This window comes from Gopherus flavomarginatus, chromosome 24 (genome assembly GCF_025201925.1).
Source record: "Gopherus flavomarginatus isolate rGopFla2 chromosome 24, rGopFla2.mat.asm, whole genome shotgun sequence".
NCBI lineage: Eukaryota > Metazoa > Chordata > Testudines > Testudinidae > Gopherus > Gopherus flavomarginatus.
Genome location: NC_066640.1, coordinates 260,927 through 280,780, shown reverse-complemented (window position 1 = coordinate 280,780; position 19,854 = coordinate 260,927). Strand labels below are relative to the sequence as shown.

The 19,854-nt window shown below is 43.5% G+C and overlaps 1 protein-coding gene and 1 pseudogene across 4 annotated transcripts in view; one reads left to right on the top strand and one right to left on the bottom strand.

Moving 5' to 3' along the window:
• Positions 1-19,854, top strand: part of RANBP3 (RAN binding protein 3) — a 232,275-nt gene that overhangs the window by 179,464 nt on the left and 32,957 nt on the right. For 3 of the 4 annotated variants that reach the window (XM_050933755.1, XM_050933752.1, XM_050933754.1), the window contains 6 exons: positions 1,565-1,668; positions 4,968-5,046; positions 6,037-6,139; positions 7,280-7,404; positions 9,234-9,354; positions 13,625-13,767. In XM_050933755.1, the coding sequence (XP_050789712.1) occupies positions 1,565-1,668; positions 4,968-5,046; positions 6,037-6,139; positions 7,280-7,404; positions 9,234-9,354; positions 13,625-13,767 (675 nt within the window). The remainder of the gene's footprint in view (positions 1-1,564; positions 1,669-4,967; positions 5,047-6,036; positions 6,140-7,279; positions 7,405-9,233; positions 9,355-13,624; positions 13,768-19,854) is intronic. The other variant, XM_050933753.1, reaches the window with a different exon arrangement.
• LOC127040412 (uncharacterized) lies at positions 511-607 on the bottom strand (annotated as a pseudogene).

Sequence of the window (19,854 nt, the reverse complement as noted above, 5' to 3'; positions counted from 1 at the left end):
CGCTGAAGTGGCGGGGGGTCAGCAGGGCCCTATATATGGCGCCTCTCCGCGGGGCTCCAGAGCCAACTGATGGATACAACTAGGGGAAAAACCTTTTGGCTACTGTGCATGTGATGCGCGCACGTCTCCTTGGAATCTACGTGAGACACACATCTTGAAGAAGAAGAGTTACAAAAAGATTCCTAGGTAGGTAACCATTTATTCTAACTCCTGGATAAGCGGAACAGTATTAAGCATATAAACTAGGTGTGTGTATGTATGTGTGTGTGTGTGTGTGTGTATATATATATATATATATATATATATATATATATATATATATATATATATATATATATATTAGAACTGGAAGGGACCTTGAAAGGTCATTGAGTCCAGTCCCCTGCCTTTACTAGCAGGACCAAGTACTGTCCCTGACAGGTTTTTTGCCCCAGATCCCTAAATATCCCCCTCAAGGATTGAACTCACAACCCTGGGTTTAGCAGGCCAGTGCTCAAACCACAGAGTCAAACCACTTCCCCCCTTTTCATGAATTTGTGTGTCATCCTTGTGTAGGGGCCATGCTAATCTTCTCGTTCCAATTTTAGTATATGTGCTGCCGAAACAAGTATTAATTTCATTTCATATTAGCTTCCTATTTCAGCTTTCAACCTATCATGTAAAAACTTTATTTTCTAAAGCAGCCACCTAAAGTGTATTTGCGATTCCTACATTTGTGCATAACTGTGGAAATTAGCACAACAGAATGATAACCGTGTGCTTCAGCTTTGATTTATATGTGCAAATGGAGGATTTGTACACAGAGTACAGTTAGTTGGCCACTTTGCAAAAATTATTTTTCGTGAGTCTACTTTTTGAAGTCCTTTCGTGTAAAAAGTAAAAACACCCACTACTGTTATACAAATAAACTCTGGGATATTCAGTGCTGTTTGATGTTTCTTCTGAATGGTGGGTTGGGAATGATCTGGTCCCCTTCCCACTGAGCCTCCAGAAGTCCCTCCACGCCAATCCATGGAGCACAGGTTCTGAGTGTGTTGCAGAGGCAAGGAGAGAGGACCTGGGGCAAAGCAGGCTCATACCTAAACATGGGCTAATTGAATTAAAGTAACAAGAGGCATCAACACCCTAAAGAGAGGGGTTTTATGCAAGCATATGGGGTAGGTGAGGCCAGTGGGAGTATATGGCTCCTACACGACCTGACAAGAGGCAGATTGGCCAGAACTACAGTGGGATCAGCACAGCCCAAAAAGTACATAACTGTGATAAACTTAATAATGAAAGAGGAAAGGTTTTTGATTATAGACAAATACAGTTTTAAAAGCATTTGCAATGCTGCTTGAAGGTGTCGCTCATTCTTAATTTAGGTATATATGAATGCACTACACTGGCATTCCTATAGGAATGCAGCTTGCAACAAGGAGAAATTTGTTGTAATGGTTAATACACTGTGGTGTTACTGTTAAGAGCGTATATGAGCAAAGGTACATATTTTGTGAGACAGTAAGGTCTGATGATCTTCGTTTTGATATTGTTAATTGTGTATAAATGTCTATCTCTTTTGTAGTTGGGAAATGAAAGTGATGAAACAGCTGATGTACAGAATGCTGGGCTTCCAAGCTTGGAAACGCCATCGGCAACAAACTACTTTCTGCAGTACATCAGTTCCAAGTAAGACTGCAAATAAATTCAGAGCAACTTATTTTACTGTAATATATGTAGATCATTAATATTAGCATTGCTGTCTCACAGAGGCAGGGTTCTGTTTGAACTGGGTTGGTACCCAACACTTTTTTGGGGCTGCTACCTTGTTCGTCAGATTCCTAGCTTTTTGTTTTCTGAAGAATGCAGTATATTAGTTCTTACGGTTGCAAAGGATAGCTTCAGGAGGTGAGGAGTGTGACAAACACAGCCTGCCTGAATTTGCAGAGAGCTTGAAATGAAGCTGACACCAGGTATTGCCAAGATCCTCTTCCACTGAAGGGATCACATGTATTCAGAAAGCTGTTCAGGCTTCATGGATCCGATTACCTTATGACAACGACCAGATCACTTTCATCCCTTAAGTTTAACCATTAACTCCAAAAGAATGCATGACCCAAGGCCTATGAAGCTAGTTGATAAGAAACCCAAGTTAACTGGTAGTTTTTCTAAATGAAGACGGAATTAGAAGAAAGGAATTAGACAAATTCAGGTTAGAAATAAGGTGCAATTTTTTCTCAGTAACTAACCATTGGAACAACTTACCTAGAGATACTGTGGATTCTCCATCACTTGAAGTCTTCAGTATTGGATGTCTTTCTGAAAGAGCTGCTCTAGCTCAACTAGAAGTTACGGGTTTAATGCTGGAACCACTGGATGAACTCTCTGGCCTGTTTTATTCCGGGGATCAGGCTAGATGATCATATGGTCCCTTCTGGCTTTAAAATCTGTAAATAACTCTGAAATGTGTGAAATGCCACATTCCTTTTAATGGGATGTTGATTTAAATGCTCAGTAATAATTTAAATGTCATCATTGCTCATTATTTCACTGCTGATCAAAACAGGCAAAAATGGAGAGGGGTGATCTTATATTTAGGATCAGCACAATCTGCAAATGTATGACCTCTCAATTTGATGCCACCAGTGGATGGTGCTTGATAATACCATCGCTTTCCACACGCTCCAGTTCTGCCTGTGGAGCAAAAGGCCCAAAGGGAAGGAGCAGAACAGATGATTCCCATACTCCTGACAAAGTAGCGGGGGTGCTCTGGTGGTGGATATGGGTCCCAGCTGCTTCCTGGCTACTGCTGGTTCCTCTACTGGAGATTGTCTGCAGACTGAAACAAACATCACTGTGATGTTTTCAAGTTTTTCTTTGTAACCATGAAAACTCCGTAGTAGCCATGAAGAAACATAATTAGATTCTGATGCTGTCACATGACTGGTAAGAGGACCTGCCTTGGCCTTAATGTGGTCCTGCCTATGTATGTATCTGAACCCACTGAGGGTCTGTTATACACCTGTGATCTAGATTGGGCATCTGCTGAGAGTGATGTCTCAAGTTGGCACAACTGAGTTTGTGTGTGAGTATGGAGCTTTAGAATTCAACTCCTTCTCCCAGACTGAGGGCAGAGCAAAGACTTAGTATTTCAGACTTGGAACACACAGTGATGGTTGCATGAATGATTTTTCTTCAAAGGCTTTATGGTCTCAGTTTGTGTGTATGTTACATCAGTCTGCTTTTAACAGAGAACAGCTTGTGTCTCATGGTGTCTGCATGTATGTTGTGTATTTACAGTTCTTTTAGTATCTGTGGATCCCACTATCGGAGCATATGTTTTTCATGCGTATGAAATTAGATTTTTTTGAACATTGTTGATCGCTGCTGCACATGCGCCTTCTGCCCTCTCATGCAAGAATAAAGATTCCTGTCATTGCAATCTATATTACTCAAGATAAAATAAAACCTGGCTACACTAGTGCAGACTTGCCTGGGATCATTAGGCCATTTGTTGGCATGCACATATGTGATGCTGCCTTTCAGACTTCAGCTGCAGCCCTTCAATTCTGGCTCAGGTCAGTCAGCTGGAATTAGTGCTCTTGACTGTAGGAGGTGGCTGAACAGCATCTTTAGGGCCCTACCAAATTCACGGCCATGAAAAATGCGTCACCAATGTGAAACCTAGTCTCCGCCTGTGAAATCTGGTCTTTTGTGTGGTTTTACCACATACGGTACAGATTTCATGAGAGAGACCAGCGTTTCTCAAATTGGGGGTCCTGACCCAAAAGGGAGTTGGGGGATGGGGGGAATCACAAGGATATTTTAGGGGGGTCGTGGTATTGCCACCTTTGCTTTTGCACTGCCTTCAGAGTTGGGTAGCTGGAGAGTGGCAGCTGTTGGCCAAGTGCCCATCTCTCAAGGCAGTGTCCCACCAGCAGCAGAGCAGAAGTAAGGGTGACAATACCATATGCCAGGCCAGGCCAGGCCATTCTTACTACTTTGCTGCTGCAGGCAGCAGCTCTGCCTTCAGAGCTGGATTCCTGGCCAGCAGCCACCACTCTCCAGCTGCCCAGCTCTGAAGGCAGTGCTTCCACCAGCAGCAGTGCAGAAGTAAGGGTAGCAGTACTGTGCCCCCTACAATAATCTTGCAGCCTCCAACAACTTCTTTTTGGGTCGGGACCCCTGAAATTTCACAGTGCTGTAATTGTAGATTTAAATATTTGAAATCATTAAATTTACTACTTTAAAAATCCTGTGACCATGAAATTGACCAAAATGGACCGTGAATTTAGTAGAGCCCTAAGCATCTTGCTAGCCCTTTTGATACTGGATAGACTTTTAGGATACACTAGGTCAGTGTTCCCCAACCTTTTTCGTCTGATGGGCATCAGACCAGCCACGGAGGACCGTGGTGGTGTACGAGCACCCGCCGAAATGCCGCTGACAAGCCGCAATGCCAATAGGCGTCGTTGCCGAAATGTCGTCGACAAGCTGCAACGTCAATAGGCGTCGCCGCTGAAATGACACTGACAAGCAGCAGCATCCAGAGGCCGCGGCGGCAACGCCTCTGAATGACACTGCTCGTCGGCTGCATTTCGGCAGCTGCTCGTCTGCCAGCCAGTACACAGGCTCACTTAGACGCCCCAGCATCACGTTGGGGACCCCTGCACCAGTTAATGGTCAGATTTCTCAGAGTGTAATTTAAATATAGGTATTTCGAAGCTAGTACTCAGAAAAAAATCTCCATAATGCTAAAATGCTTTTTTATTCTAGGAGACAGTGCTTGGGGACATTAAGTCCCATAACCAGTTATTGTTGTGTTCCTTGCTGTTGCATCCTAGTTAATCAAACACACACTTGTTTCATAGTTTTATTTAACAGACAATTGCAGTTCAAACCAGTGATAATTTCTCCCTTGTTGTTGAAATTGTAATGATTATGGAAACATCTGTTTGCGCTATATTAATGAAAACATTTGTCTCCAGTTTAGAGAACTCAACAAACAATGCAGATGCTTCCAGCAACAAATTTGTATTTGGACAGAACATGAGTGAGAGAGTCTTGGTGAGTGTTAATTGTTTATTAAATGTAATATTTCTTTGCTTATTTTCCATGTGATATGAATGCCTCATGCACGTCTGGTCAGCAGTGTCTCTTGGGACTGCATGTGAGTCTTGAGTGTCTTTGTGGCTCCCACCCAAGGACATGATGAGTGTGTCCCCCCAACTGCCACTTGATTCCTTCTTACCACCCATGGCAGTGAGCCAGAACACAGCCCGTTTGTGCCACTTGCTATAGCAAGCTTCTCCCCTGAAACCTTTTCCCTTGTGAATGACTGTTGTCAGTCTAACTTAGTGAACTTTTCTCATAGTTAATAGTTCAGGGTAGCTGTCTACCACCTTGGCAGTTTTTTCTCAGTCTCGCATTTGACTGAATAGTTGGCACCAAGGCTGGCTGTTTTCCAACTTGTTAATGAGGCAGAGACTTTGGATTTTAAGCCCCCTGGAGCAGCCTTATGTCAGTCACTGATGGCCACACAAGGTGCCTGATCTCTGAGAGACATGTCAGAGACACCTTGCACCAGCACTCCCCCTCAGAGCTGAGGAGGGAGAAGACGAGTCACATAAGTCTCCCTTGCAAGGGATATTGGTCCAATCCATATAGCATCAGTCTATCTGGTGGAGAAGCCAGCTAGCTTGATGCCAAAAACACACTGCATGATTCAACACCCTGAGTTTGAACCCCGGCACCATAGAATTAACAACTGCTGGTGTAGTGTGGTGTCACTGATAGCAAGGAGTCCATTATTTCTTTTCTAGTGCTATACACCTCCATCCTGCCATGCTAGCCCCCCTCCTTTCCGCATCATCAGGTCAGTCAGAGTAGTCAGGAGTAATGCTACAATTTCTACTAAGGAAATATGTACTCCAGGGAGTACCAGATACTAGTACCTTTATAAAATTACTAAAGGTACAGGACTGCCTCAAGAATCACATTAGCACTCTTGTTTTCACAAATCCATAAGTTCGTGTATTCTGCCTCTTTTCCTTACAGAGCCCACCAAAATCAAATGAGGCTGGTACAGAAAGTAGCAAGGAAAATGCTGCTACAGAATCTGGCTCTGAATCTTCTTCACAGGAAGCTACTCCAGAGAAAGGTGAATAGTGGGATTTTTTTTTAGAACTAATTCTTAGAAACAGTATTCTGTTACTGCTTTGTGTTATGCCTAATCCTTGTTAAGTGCTTGCAGTTGTGGTTTTATTACCATATGAAAATATAAAACCTCCCCTTGCCTTTATTGTCCCTTCTAGCCAACATTTTTTTTAAAAAGTGGAGGGGGAAATTCCTTGGTCCCCTCAAGGTTTGGAGAGAAGGGGAGTGTTGTGTGTTAACAGCCCATCCAGGCTGCTCTAGCCCTGCCAGGGGTACTCTTGTTCATCACATGTGGATCAGGAGTATCTCCAGCAGTGTGCAAGTGGCAGGAATTTGGAGGGCATATAGTCAGACCAGTTTTATTACAGAAGATGGGTGGCAAAGGGTTATTTTTATTCTGTTCTATAGTTGCTGGATGTAACGTAAACTGAATCTAAGTATGTAGAGTTTATGCTATGGTGATTAGGTGCTCCAGAAATGTTTAAAAAAATGATTTTAGATATTACCTCATCAAAACCAAAACAATTTACTGAAATTAGGGGTTTGCTTTTACCCTATGAGGGAGTAGGTTTTTTATGAAAAATGGAGGTGATGTGGGAGTTGTAGAAATTTCCCAGTTTTAGTTGCCAGTGAGCAGCCAGTCCAAGACTATAAAATAAAGAGCAGCATTTTCAAATGCAGGCATATCTGTTACCTGTAGCAATGGAGATATTAACATTACACCTGTAGAGATGAGCATAAGTATTTGTTTTGCACAGATTTTGCAAAATCCTCTTCTTAGAGAGACTCAGATAATTTATGGACCAGATCTTCAGAGTTACCCGTATCTGTGTTTGGGAATTTTTCCCCGTCTCAGTTCTGATTTTAAGAAACGAAGAGGAACCATTCCTGAAAAGACAGACAGAACTGCTTTCTTCAGACTTCATATCCATTTCTAGATCCTGATAAAAGCACAATTGTTGGCCACTGAGAACCTGGCAGGATAACAGTTGCACAAGACAGTCATGCTCCAGAGGAAAAGCATATTAACTGGTAGCTTATTCAAGTAAATGGCAGGCTCTGTGTAGGTGCACATGGCCGTCCATCTGTATGATGTGAATTTATGTGACTAGTGCCCAAAATAAACTTGAAAAATGTTGTTCAGCTAATAATATTTCAGAATCACTGGCAGAGTCTGCAGCAGCCTATACTAAAGCAACAGCAAAGAAGTGTTTACTGGAGAAGGTAGAGGTGATCACTGGGGAAGAAGCAGAGAGCAATGTGTTACAGGTAAGAAATTGGTCACACAGTTGAGCTTCAGTCTTGTTGGGATTCATTTCCAGCTTATTTATTCTATAATGATTGCTTGCCACTATTTCACGTTCTTGCAATTCAGCTTCATTGCACCATCCTATATGCTTTCCTATGTTCTATAACTGAGGCAAGTGTTTTTGTTAAAATTGTTACTGCTCTTTATCTTAAACAGGACACAATTTAATGAACTATGGTTAGATTTCAGGATTCAGATAATCAAAATAAAAAGTCCTTCACAAATCAGTGCTGTTTCCCTACCTGAGACTGTGGAATGAACCTCCCACAGGATCTAAGAACCAACCACAAACTACACTACTTTATGGTCTAAGAGCAAGGTACTCTTGCTCTTCAACTTGCCTTTCCTAATCAGACACAGTCCATGGCATATATACATTTTAAAAAACGAAATACATAATTAAAAAAGGTACAACATACTATATGTGGCGGGTTCGGTCACAGAAACCCCCTTGGGACTGTCACCTGATGTGCTGAGACTACCTTGAGCCTGTTTTCTCTGCAGTTTGGACCTCCAGAACCCTGCTTTTCAAGCCAGACATGCCAGTCTGCCCGAACACAGACCCAGGGTCTGAACCATGTGCCCCAAAGCTGCAGACTTAACTGAAAACAGCTTAAGGAAGTGCTCCTGTCTCTAGCACCCAGACACCCAACTCCCAATGGGATCCAAACCCCAAATGAATCTGTTTTACTCTGTATAAAGCTTATACAGTGCAAACTCATAAATTGTCCACCCTCTATAACACTGATAAAGAGATATGCACAGCTGTTTGCTCCCCCAGGTATTAATTACTTACTCTGGGTTAATTAATAAGCAAAAGTGATTTTATTAAATATAAAAGATAGGATTTAAGTGGTTTCACATAATAACAGACAAAACAGAGTAAGTTACCAAGCAAAATAAAACAAAACACGCAAGTCTAAGCCTAATATATTAAGAAACTGATTACAGATGAAATCTCACCCCCAGGGATGTTCCAATAAGCTTCTTTCACAGACTGGACTCCTTCCTGGTCTGAGTTTAATCCTTTCCCCGGTACAGTTCTTGTTAGCTCCAGCTCAGGTCGTAACAAAGGGGTTTTTCATGACTGGAACCCTCTTCGTTCTGTTCCACCCCCCTTATATAGCTGTGGCACAAGGTGGGAATCTTTTGTGTCTCTGGGTCCTCACTTCTCCTCCTGAATGGAGAAGCACCAAGTTTAAGATAGATTTCGGTACCAGGTGACATGGTCACTTGTCCTGTGAGACCCCGAGCATTCATTCTTCCTGGCCTGAATCACAGGAAGGCATGCAAGTAAACAAAATCATTTACAACCAATTGTCCTAGTTGATGGGAGCCATCAAGATTCCAAACCATCATTAGTGACCCACACTTCGCATAATTACAGTCGGACCTCAGAGTTATATTTCATATTTCTAGTTTCAGATGCAAGAATGATACATTTATACAAATAGGATGACCACACTCAGTAGATTATAAACTTTATAATGAATACCTTACAAGAGACCTTTTGCATGAAGCATATTCCAGTTACATTACATTCACGCTTATTAGCCTATTTTCATAAAATCATATGGAGTTCAATGTCATAGTATATTTTGAGGGCTTTAGTTTTCAGGGTATCAATCCAGCACATTTTAGAAGCCTGAAATTTCACGGTAGCGAATACTTTTGAAATCAATGAAATGTAGATCGGGAGATTTTTGGTTCAGTAATCATGATGTACTCTGTAATTATAGTTAACCATTGCATTAAAGAACATCAGCAAGGAGGCATCTCTCTTTTGCAGATACAATGCAAGTTGTTTGTGTTTGATAAGAACTCTCAGTCTTGGGTGGAAAGAGGGAGAGGACTTCTGAGACTCAATGACATGGCATCAACAGACGATGGAACCTTACAATCTCGACTAGGTAAGATGAGCTGTGGGAAGTGAGTTATTGGGATGATGTTCTGTGTTACTACTACAAAATGTTTCCTTGGTAGCTGGGGGCATCCACTTTGGATTACTGTGTCTAAATATAGCAGTTTAAAAAAAAAAAAAAAAAAAAAAAAAAAAAAAAAAGTAAAGTTTGAAGTTCATGTCAGTGTCCCAGGATGGCCCTGCTGGTACACTTTAGTGTGTAGATTAGAGCTTGTCTGAAAATACCACTTCATTCTCTGCAAAGCAGTTGAGTTTGATGGAACCCTCTCAGCTTATCTGCCGTGGAACTCCACCATGCAGTCTGCCCCAAGACTGAACAATGCAGGTTTCTTGGATCCATGGCTTTGCGGCAGCCGTGCCGTGCAGTCTGCCTCCAGAGGACTTCAGACTACGAGGGTCTGTGGCTCTGGGACAGCCCTGCCATACCTGGCTTTCCAGACTTCCTGCTGGGGAGTCTAGGTACCAGAAAGCCCTGAGGAGTCTCAGGACTTCCAGACTTACTGCTGCGGAAACCCAAACTGGGAGCCTCGAAATCCTGGGATTGGCTCCCAAGGTCTGTATCTCTAGGGCTGCCCAACCATGTGGACTACTCCAGGGCTTCAGATTCCCGGGTCAGCTGGCTCCCTGGGGTGCCAAGCAGGCCGGGAAGCCTTGAGGTCACCAGCCCTGGGCAGCCTGCCTGGCAGGGTTGCCCAGAGGTGCAGATCCTGAGAGCCCTGGCAGCTGCTGAGTGAAACTGAGAATGTCAGTTTGACTCAATGAGACAAGGTATGTGGCTTCTCTCACCAACGAAAGTTGGCCCAGTAAAAGATATTCCCTCATCCACCTTGTCTCTTTATTATCTAGGAACTGACATGTCTATAACATAGCATTCAGTTTCACTCACTGTCTGCTGGTTCCAGGGAGAAAGCTGCATTTCTGAAACGTCGTGTGTTGGTGTTTCTGAAACACATTTTTGGGAATTTCCAGTTTGCTTTCAAGCCAGAAATCCTGAATTTTGGACAGATTTAGTGTAGATTTCCTAAAGTGAAGAGGTGATCTCTTTGCAGATTTGGGGCAGTGATTGCCAAGCTGCTGGTTATCCCACTGCAGGTAACAAATTCCTAAAAGCATAAAGAACATAGTTATTTCTGTTGAATGTTTGTCCTTTAAAATCAAGCAGTCTTCAGCAATTGGAAGATTGGTGGCTAGAAGTTCTTATATCCTGTATATCTAACCACTTAACCACATATTTACATCTGTAGAAAAACATGTCTCTATAACTTTGTCTCCCAATATCAACCTTCTCCCAGGTTTTCCTGTGGTTGCTAACGTGTAAACTAAAAGTACAGCTTGATTTAGGGTAGAAAATATCATTCCTGCTTCTGTGGCATTGCAACGTAAATAGCTGAATAGGAAATTAAATATACTATATGACAATAAGCATCATGGTTTAAGAAATCAAGACCTCTCTGGTAGGTGCTGCCATTTTTTTTTGGTTTATGCAGCTGCATATTTTGTGGTGGTGTATAATGTAGCTGCTTAAAGTTGTTGACATCTGTGTATAAGGCTGTGGCTGTTTCTTACACAGCTAACTGTGGATTAAGTCATATATAGTGTACTTTTCTCTTTCTTGATATAATAAAGGTGCATTAGTGACTAGTTTGAGCAGAGCTGCTTGTTTAACGATTGAAAAATAAATATAAGTGCTCTAAAATCTACATTTGTAGTCATATTGTTTTGAAAATTGCTGTGTCTCATTGAGCCCTGGGGTAGCAATTAGCTGTTCAAATTTGGGTAACTTAGTTAAGTGGATCCTGAGATACAACACCTGGAGTGGGGGACTGAGACTCATCAAGAACATTTTCCAGTTTTTATATAACTTTTTTGCACCCGTCTGTGGCTCAAACTATGGCACTGATCTGCACCATCCTGAGATTACTTGATCAGATTGGACCTTTTTTCCTCTTCCCTGTGGCCCTACAGTCTGATGAAGAGTATGGAGAGGCCACTGAGGAGGGCAGAGCTGATAAATGAGTTGATAGCAAGCTGTGCCCAAGAAACCACCTCAATGCATGTCCGTCACTCATGCCCTTCTCACTACTACCCTTTTCTTTCTTTTTTTAAAGGGAATTCATTGCCAACAAATGTTGTTAGCACAGGCTGAAGGTTGCCAAACACTGCCTTGTACCCTTCCAGAACTTGAATAGAGTCACAAAGTCCAAAAGAGGCTATTAGGTCATCTAGTTTGACCTCCTGTATACCACAGCCCATTACATTTCACCCAGTCACCCCAAAGGATGGCTAAACTTAAACCTTTGAAAACCAGAAAATACAGAGTTAAGGTAACATCTCCTACACCACAACCCTCCACTCCACAACTTTAACCCTGTCCTATTCAGGGCCGCCCAGCGGGTAGGGGGGGCAAGTGGGACAATTTGCCCCGGGCCCCACATGGGCCCCCACAAGCGTTTTTCGGGGGTCCTGGAGCGGAGTCCTTCACTTGCTCCAGGGGCCCCGGAAAACTCTTGTGGGACCCAGGCTCCTAGAGCTCCTTCTCTGCAGGGGTCTTTGGGGCAATTCGGCGGCAGCTCCCGGAGCAGAAGGACCCCCCACCGCCGAATTACCACCAAAGCGGGGGCTCCCTGCCACCGAGAACCCCAGGCCCCCTGAATCCTCTGGGCAGCCCTGGTCCTATTCAAACAATGCCACAGCTTGTCCCTGTCAGAGATCATGGGACTGTGTTCTTCCTGAGTATGCAAAGGAGAGGAGAAAGTAATGGTGGGAGGTGAGAACTCTTAGGCCTTGTCTTGACTAGGATAAATATAAAATTTAGGTTAGGCTTAGTGAAGAGGAGCTAACTAAGCCTGACCTACATTTGACTGCTTTACTTACTCAGGATAAACCTCAGACTTTCCAGATATTAACAGCTGTTCACCCTTGTCCCCTTCAGCTATCTGTCACTTAGCCTTTTGGAGCTCTGAGGTGGACCACGAGATTGCTAGAATTTTCAAGAACAGTAGTGCTGCAGAGGACAGTGGGGTGTGTGAATGCCAATGTGCATGTGAGGTTCTGATAGGCACTGTGAATATGCAAGTATGTGTCAGAGGGGATGAAGCACTCTTATGTTCCCCTATCTTCTCGACATGCCTAGTGAAATGTCTGCCTCTGGAGGGGACAGTGGTAGCCATTCCAGCAGCTCCCCAACGTTGTAGATATTTGTCTCCTTCATACATTTTTAGAATCAAGAAGGGCCATTGTGATCATGATCCTGTACTTGGACGTCCTGCATAGCAGAGCCCAGAAATTAGTTTACCCTGATTCCTCTAACTGCAGCTGCACCGCTCTCAGTTGGCAGGGTGAGGTCTGGCAATTTCCTGCAACTAATGCTTGGATCAACACAGCTCCCTCTAGCACAGTGAGGGGGCAACAAGTACATCAGAAGCCTTGATGGTACAGAATTGGGTTGGACCCACCCAACACAACACATAAGTGCCCGATTTTGTTAGAGATGGATCAGGTTTAGCTCCAGTGCCTATTGCCAGCTACAAGAGGTAGAGTGATGGAATTACAGCTGTATAGAGGTGTGGTGTGGGAGACATTACCTTATCTCTCCTGATTTTAAGAGATTTTAATTTAGTCACTGTTCACGTTCTAGAAAGACACAAGGCATTGCTAGATAACTTTTACTGCATTAACAAAGTTCTTTGGCAGTAAAAGCAACGAGGAGTCCAGTGGCACCTTAAAGACTAACACAGATTTATTTGGGCATAAGCTTTCTTGAGTAAAAAGCCCACTTCTTCAGATGCATAGATACAGACTAACAGGGCTACCCCTCTGATTCTTTGGCAGTGAATATAATATAACGATTTTATGAATTCCTCACCGTGTCTTATGCATCGATAAACACACAGTCTTTAAAGATTAGTAAATATATGCTAGGGAATGATCCTATGCTTTCTGGAAGCTGGAGTTTTCCATCTCTAGTCTGTAATATATAAATAGAGACTTTGGGGCTGACTCTGGTCCCCTCGCTGGCTCCTCTGCATTCCTTCAGCAATGTAATGAAGCTACTCAGGTCTGATTCTTCTAGTTTTGCTTTCTCAGTGTTTTTCCCCTTTGCTACTTGTCTTGAAGAGACATGCAAGCTGTGTATAAACAGAACTCTCCTTTTAAAAAATATATGATCTGAAAGTGACAATAGGGTTCTTACTTGGAGTCTTCTGCGATGTCCAAATGTCCAGTGTCTCCTGCTAATTTACTTTGTACGTTGGTTCTAGTAATGCGGACTCAGGGGAGTCTCAGGTTAATCCTGAACACCAAGCTCTGGGCTCAGATGCAGATTGACAAAGCCAGTGAAAAGAGTATCCGTATCACAGCCATGGATACAGAGGACCAGGGAGTCAAAGTTTTTCTGATATCGGTGAGTGTTCTTCGTTTACTCTCTAATTTTCCTTCCAAAAAGAGTTGTTCTTTGAGTATTGTTCGTATGGTTGCTCTACTTCAGCTGTGCGTGCACCCCATGCGCCTTCAATCAGAGATTTTCATTAGCAGTGTCCATTCAGCCCACACATGCACCCATTATGTTTCCTTGTGCCTTGCACTTTTAGGTAAACCACCTCCTGACTGCCTCGGCCTGCGATGGAGCTTTAACATACCCACATTGAGTGTGGGCCTTGGCTAAAGTTTTTTTCTTATACTTGCTAGTTTGGTTTAGCTCTCTCCTAGTTTGTTGGTTAGATTAGTTTAATTTAATAGTTGAGAGGATAGGTTTTTTTCCTTCTCTCCTCCCTCTGGGGAGGCTCACTTTCCTTGGGAGGGCATTCCCAGCTTGCCAGGGTTCAAACACTGCCCCATTTAGAGTAAGTTGAGGCTACAAACGATGGAACATTTCCTTTGCCCGACTCCAGAGCCAGGTCAGGAGAATCTCATTCTCTTTCCCCCCCGTGTGTCTCTCTCTCTCTCACACACACACACTCACACACCCCTCTCTCTCTCTCTGGGCAGATCCCAACTCCCCTTTGGCCTTGGCTCAGCAGTCCCCCAGAAATGGGAAGACTCCAGAGACCTCCTCAAAAGATCCCAGGAAGAGGAGCTCTGACTTCCTTCAGAAGAAGCCTACTCCAAAAAAATGTTGGTCTCCCTGTAGGTCAAAGGTCTCAGAAACTTCAACCTCTCAACCTAATACTGTAGAGATATCAGCGGGGCAGGAAAATCCTGGTGCTTTTCGAAGAACAAACATGGCTCCGGGAGTGCTTTGTACTGTCTAGTCACAATAAAGGAGAGACACTTCTCCAAACCAGTACCATTGGACCTGGTGCTAAGCTGGTATCTTCCCCAAAGGGTTCCTCGGCATCATAGAAGCCTAAATATCTGACTCCATCAATGCCCACCTTGGAATGCTCTAAATCTCTGCTACCGTCTACCTCTATAAACAACCTTGGTTGCTACCTCCTCTCCTGTATGGTCCCCCACAATGGTCATCCTGGGCAGCATACCAACAACAGTTGTTAAAGGTGTTGAGCCCCACCGTCTGGGACTATAGGGACATAACCTCCTCCACTACAGCCCATTCCTCAGCAGGAGGAGATGATCGAGGAGGAGGAGGCCAGGGCTAGCTCTCAAACTACCATCTACTCATCATCATCACCACATGCAGCAGGAATGTCTCCCCCACTGTCTGTGGTGACAATTTCCGGCAAATCCAGGACCTCATGAAATGAGTATTATGTTCTTACCAACAACTACAAGTGTTTATTCTCCCATTCCCCACCTGATTCTCTGGTGGTTGATGCAGGGCTGAGCAGGGAAAACAATACCACATCAGGTTGACAGTGTATGATAAAGACCAGAAGTGCCTGAACCTTTCTGGACTAAAGTCCTACTCATCTGTTGTTCTACAGTTCCAGATCACTAATTACCAAATCATGGCAAAATATAATTACTATACCAGATGTTTGTTCTTATTGAGCACCTTCCACTGGAGCAAAGAGAGCAATTTCAAGCCGTCATTGCCGAGGGACAGTTGCTTGCCAAGACATCCCTTAAAACATCCCTAAATCTGGCATACACTGGGGTCTATTCTGTGTCTACAGCAATAGCTAGGTGTAAAGCATTCTGGCTCCAACTGTTCAGGTTCCCTAGATAGGTATAGAGCATTACAGAGGACCTCCCTTTTGATGGTCTGAAGATGTTTTCAGAGAAAACAGAAAAATCCCTGCACACTTTATAAGACTCCAGGGCCACTTTCTGATCTCTGGGAATTTACGCACCGATGAACAAAAGAAAATCTCGTAGATCACAAACCTTCCAGATACCCTGTCCGATCCAATTCTCTGGGTTCCAAAGACACACTGAACCCTTCCCCTTTTACTTCTCTCCCCTCCCCTCTCCCGCACCCCCTTCCGCCCCGCGGAAGAAAAACAGGTTCCAGAGGAAGATCTAGCTGTCCCAAGTACACAACAAGGTAGTCATTGAGACATCAGTTTTGACCATTTGGTTGAGGGCTCAAATCTTCCCCATTCTTTAGTTCACTAGCTGCAACATTTTGCCCCCCCCTCCCATTTTGGAGACTGACTTTCCCATTTTCAGCATGTAGGGAAACAGATTACTACAGACATGAGTCTTGGAGATTGTTAACATCAGGCAGCACCATTCACTTTAACTCCCTCCCTCCTTTCCACCCCCTTCCATCTTCAGGGACCCCTCTTACAAGCTCTTGCTGAGACTGAAAACAAACTCATTTCTTCATTTAGGAGTGTCCCTTTTCTACACAAGGGAAAAGTTTTCCACTCAAAATACTTCCTTGTACCAAAGAAAAATAGAGGATAGAGACCAATTTTAGATTTAAGGCTCCTAAACAAATCTATAAAGTTTCAGAAGTTCAGGATGCTGACTCTGGGAGCTAGAATTCCTTCATTAAATTCAAGGGATTGGCTTTTCACCCTCAACCTACAAGACTCATATTTCCATATAGTGAGACATCCATCTCACAGAAGATATTGTTATAGGTCAGGATCATTTTCAATACCAGGTGATCCCTTTCAGACTCTCCTTGGTGCCGAGTGTTTTTTCAAAGGTTCTAATGGTAATTGAGGCAATTATAGTGTTCCTGTACCTTGGCAATGGCTGTTCAAGGGTCGGTGCTGTGAGCCTTGCAGAAGGCCCTTTTTCTGTTCATGAAACTAGGTCTCTGGCTCAATGTCAAGAAATCCATGTTGACCCTTGTAGAGAAAATACAGTTCTTGTTGCATCCTTGGATTTGTTGGTAGCCAGGACCTACCTTCCCATGGACAGATTGCTAACACTGTCAGATCTTGTCAGGACTGTTCAAGAGAGCCCTCAAACCTCAGTGAGAAACTGCCTCCAGGTCCTAGGACATGTGGCAGCTTGGATTGTGGTAACAGATCATTCAAGGTGATGCCTTTGTTGCTTCCAGGGGTAGCTCAGAGCAATCTACTCACCAAACAGACACAACTAAGACACATAGGTTTCGGTTCCCCACCAGGTGAAAGATTCCCTAGACTGGTAGAAAGATTATCACAACATCGATGCAGGAGTTCCCTTTCTGTGACCAATCTCAGTGGTCACTGTAACAATAGAAGCATCTCTGTTGGGATGGGGAGCACATCTCAACACTCAAACAATCCAGGGCAAATGGTCATCTCAAGAAAGCATTCTCTACATCAACTTGTTGGAACTTAGGCTGGTCAGAAATGCCTGCCTTCACTTTCTGCCTCTTATTAGGGACAAGTTAATCAGGGTCATGACTGTCAGTGTGGCCTGTATGTTTTCTGTCAAGGAGGATTAAGATCCCCTCTCTGTGTCTCGAAGTATTAAAGCTGCAGAACTGGTATATAATCCATCAAATACATATTTCGGCAGTGTACTTCTTTGGTATTCAAAATACCAGGCCGATGCTTTTAGCAGACGCTTTTCCCAGGACTGCAAATGGAAGTTGGGACACTCTTACCCTCCAGGGCATATTTCAAAGTTGAAGATTTCCAGAAGTGGACCTCTTCACCGCCTTCATCAACAAAGTTTTGTATGTTCTGTTCACGACAGGGTCTAGGCCAGGGGTAGGCAACCTATGGCACGGGTGCCAAAGGCGGCATGCGAGCTGATTTTCAGTGGCACTCACACTGCCCAAGTCCTGGCCACCAGTCCAGGGAGCTCTGCATTTTAATTTAATTTTAAATGAAGTTTCTTAAACATTTAAAAAACCTTATTTACTTTACATGCAACAATAGTTTAGTTATATATTATAGACTTATAGAAAGAGACCTTCTAAAAATGTTAAAATGCATTACTGGCACGCAAAACCTTAAATTAGAGTGAATAAATGAAGATTCCGCACACCACTTCTGAAAGGTTACCGACCCCTGGTCTAGGCCAAAGTTCCCTGAGGGATGCCTTCCTCCTGCCTGAGATGAAGGGACTGTTCTGTGTGTTTTCCCCCCAGCATGTATGATACTGAAGGTGGTGAATAAAATCCAGCAGGACAAGCATAGTATCTTAACTATTTCACTTGTCCCCCTCTCCAGCAATCAAACTTCCAATCATCCCTCATCTCTTCTTCCCAGACTCTGGTCAATTACTTCATCCCAACCTAAGAGTTCTCTGCCTCAAGATGTAGCTCCTTGATGGTTTGCGAGGTTAGAGTCTACCTGTTCTGCAGAGGTACACCAGGTGTTATTAAACAGTAGGAAAGAATCTACCTGAAATACTTACCTTCAAAAGTGGAAAAGATTTAGCCATTGGTGTGAACTTCAAGGACTCGCACATGACTCTTCCTCAGTCTCAGTTATCTTGGTTACCTGCTGCAACTGAAGAAAACAGCATTATCATCTAACTTGGTCAAGGTTTACTTGTTTGCCATAGCAGCCTTTCATTTCCCTGGTGGAAGGGTTCTCAGTGCTTGCTCACCCAACAAATGTAAGGTTCATCAAAGGATTGAAGAACCTTTTCCCTCAAGTGAAAGTCTTCACTCCAGTTTAGGATAGCTCTTACATGTCTCACAAGACCTCCCTTTGAACTAATGGCAACCAGCTTCTTACTGAACTTGTCTGAAGATTGCCTTTTTGATGGCTATCACATGGCCCAAAGAGTCGGAAGTTGGAGACTTAATCCAGACCCTCCTTGCATGGTTTTCTGAAAGGACAATTTTCATTATGTCCACACACTAAATTACTACCTAAGATGTCACTGTCATGGTATAATTCCCCACTCTGAGCCTTAGCGTCCAAAGATGGGGTACTAGCATGAATTTCTCTAAGCTCAATTACCAGCTTAGTACTTGTAGCGCTGCCACCAACCAGGAATTCCAGTGCCTGGTACACTCTAGTCCCCCCAAAACTTTACCCGGGGACCCCCAAGACCCAGACCCTCTGGATCTTAACACAAGGAAAGTAAACCCTTTCCCTCACCGTTGCCTGTCCCAGACTTCCCCTCCCTAGGTTACTGTGGAAGATCACTGTGATTCAAATGCCTTGAATCTTAAAACAGACAGGAAAATTTACCTTCCCCTCTCCTCCTCTCTCCCCCTCCCAGATTCTCCCTGAGAGAGAAAGTAATCCTAACACAGAGAGAGATTAACCTCTCTCCCCCCCTTCCCTCCTTTCTCCCCACCAATTCCCTGGTGGATCCAGACCCAGTCCCCTGGGGTCTCACCAGAATAAAAAAACAATCAGGTTCTTAAACAAGAAAAGCTTTTAATTAAAGAAAATTTTTACTGTTTCTTCTATCTTCGTAAATTTAAGATGGAATATGTTACAGGGTCTTTCAGTTATAGACACTGGGAATACCCTCCCAGCTTAAGTATACAAGTACAAATTAAAGTCCTTGCAGCCAAATACAAATTTGAACTCCTTCCAGCCAAGTACACATTTGCAAATAAAGAAAACAAACATAAGCCTAACTCGCTTTATCTACCTAGTACTTACTATTTTGAATCTATAAGAACCTGTATCAGGGAGATTGGAGAGAAACCTGGTTGCACGTCTGGTCACTCTCAGAACCCAGAGAGAACAACCACGAAAATCTAATAGCACACACACAAACTTCCCTCCCTCAAGATTTGAAAGTATCCTGTCCCCTTATTGGTCCTCTGGTCAGATGACAGCCAGGCTCACTGATATTGTTAACCCTTTATAGGCAAAAGAGATGTGAAGTACTTCTGTTCTATTAACCCTTACTATCTGTTTATGACAGTCACCCAAGTTTCATCTTATTCTGACCATTAACTCCCCAAAAAACCACATAATTACAGACAGGAGGCTTCCTTCCATACCTTATATGTCAGACGATCATTGGCCATCTATCTAGATAGGACTAAATCATTTTAGAGGTTTCCTAGTCCATTTGTTTCCATTGCAGACAGATTGACAGAATCCACAGTCTCCACTCAGAGGCTATCAAGATGGATCTTGGAGTGTATTATTGCATGTTTTGGGGCAGCCAGCATTCAGCCTTCTTCTCAAGTGATAGCCCACTCTACACGGTTGCAGTCAAC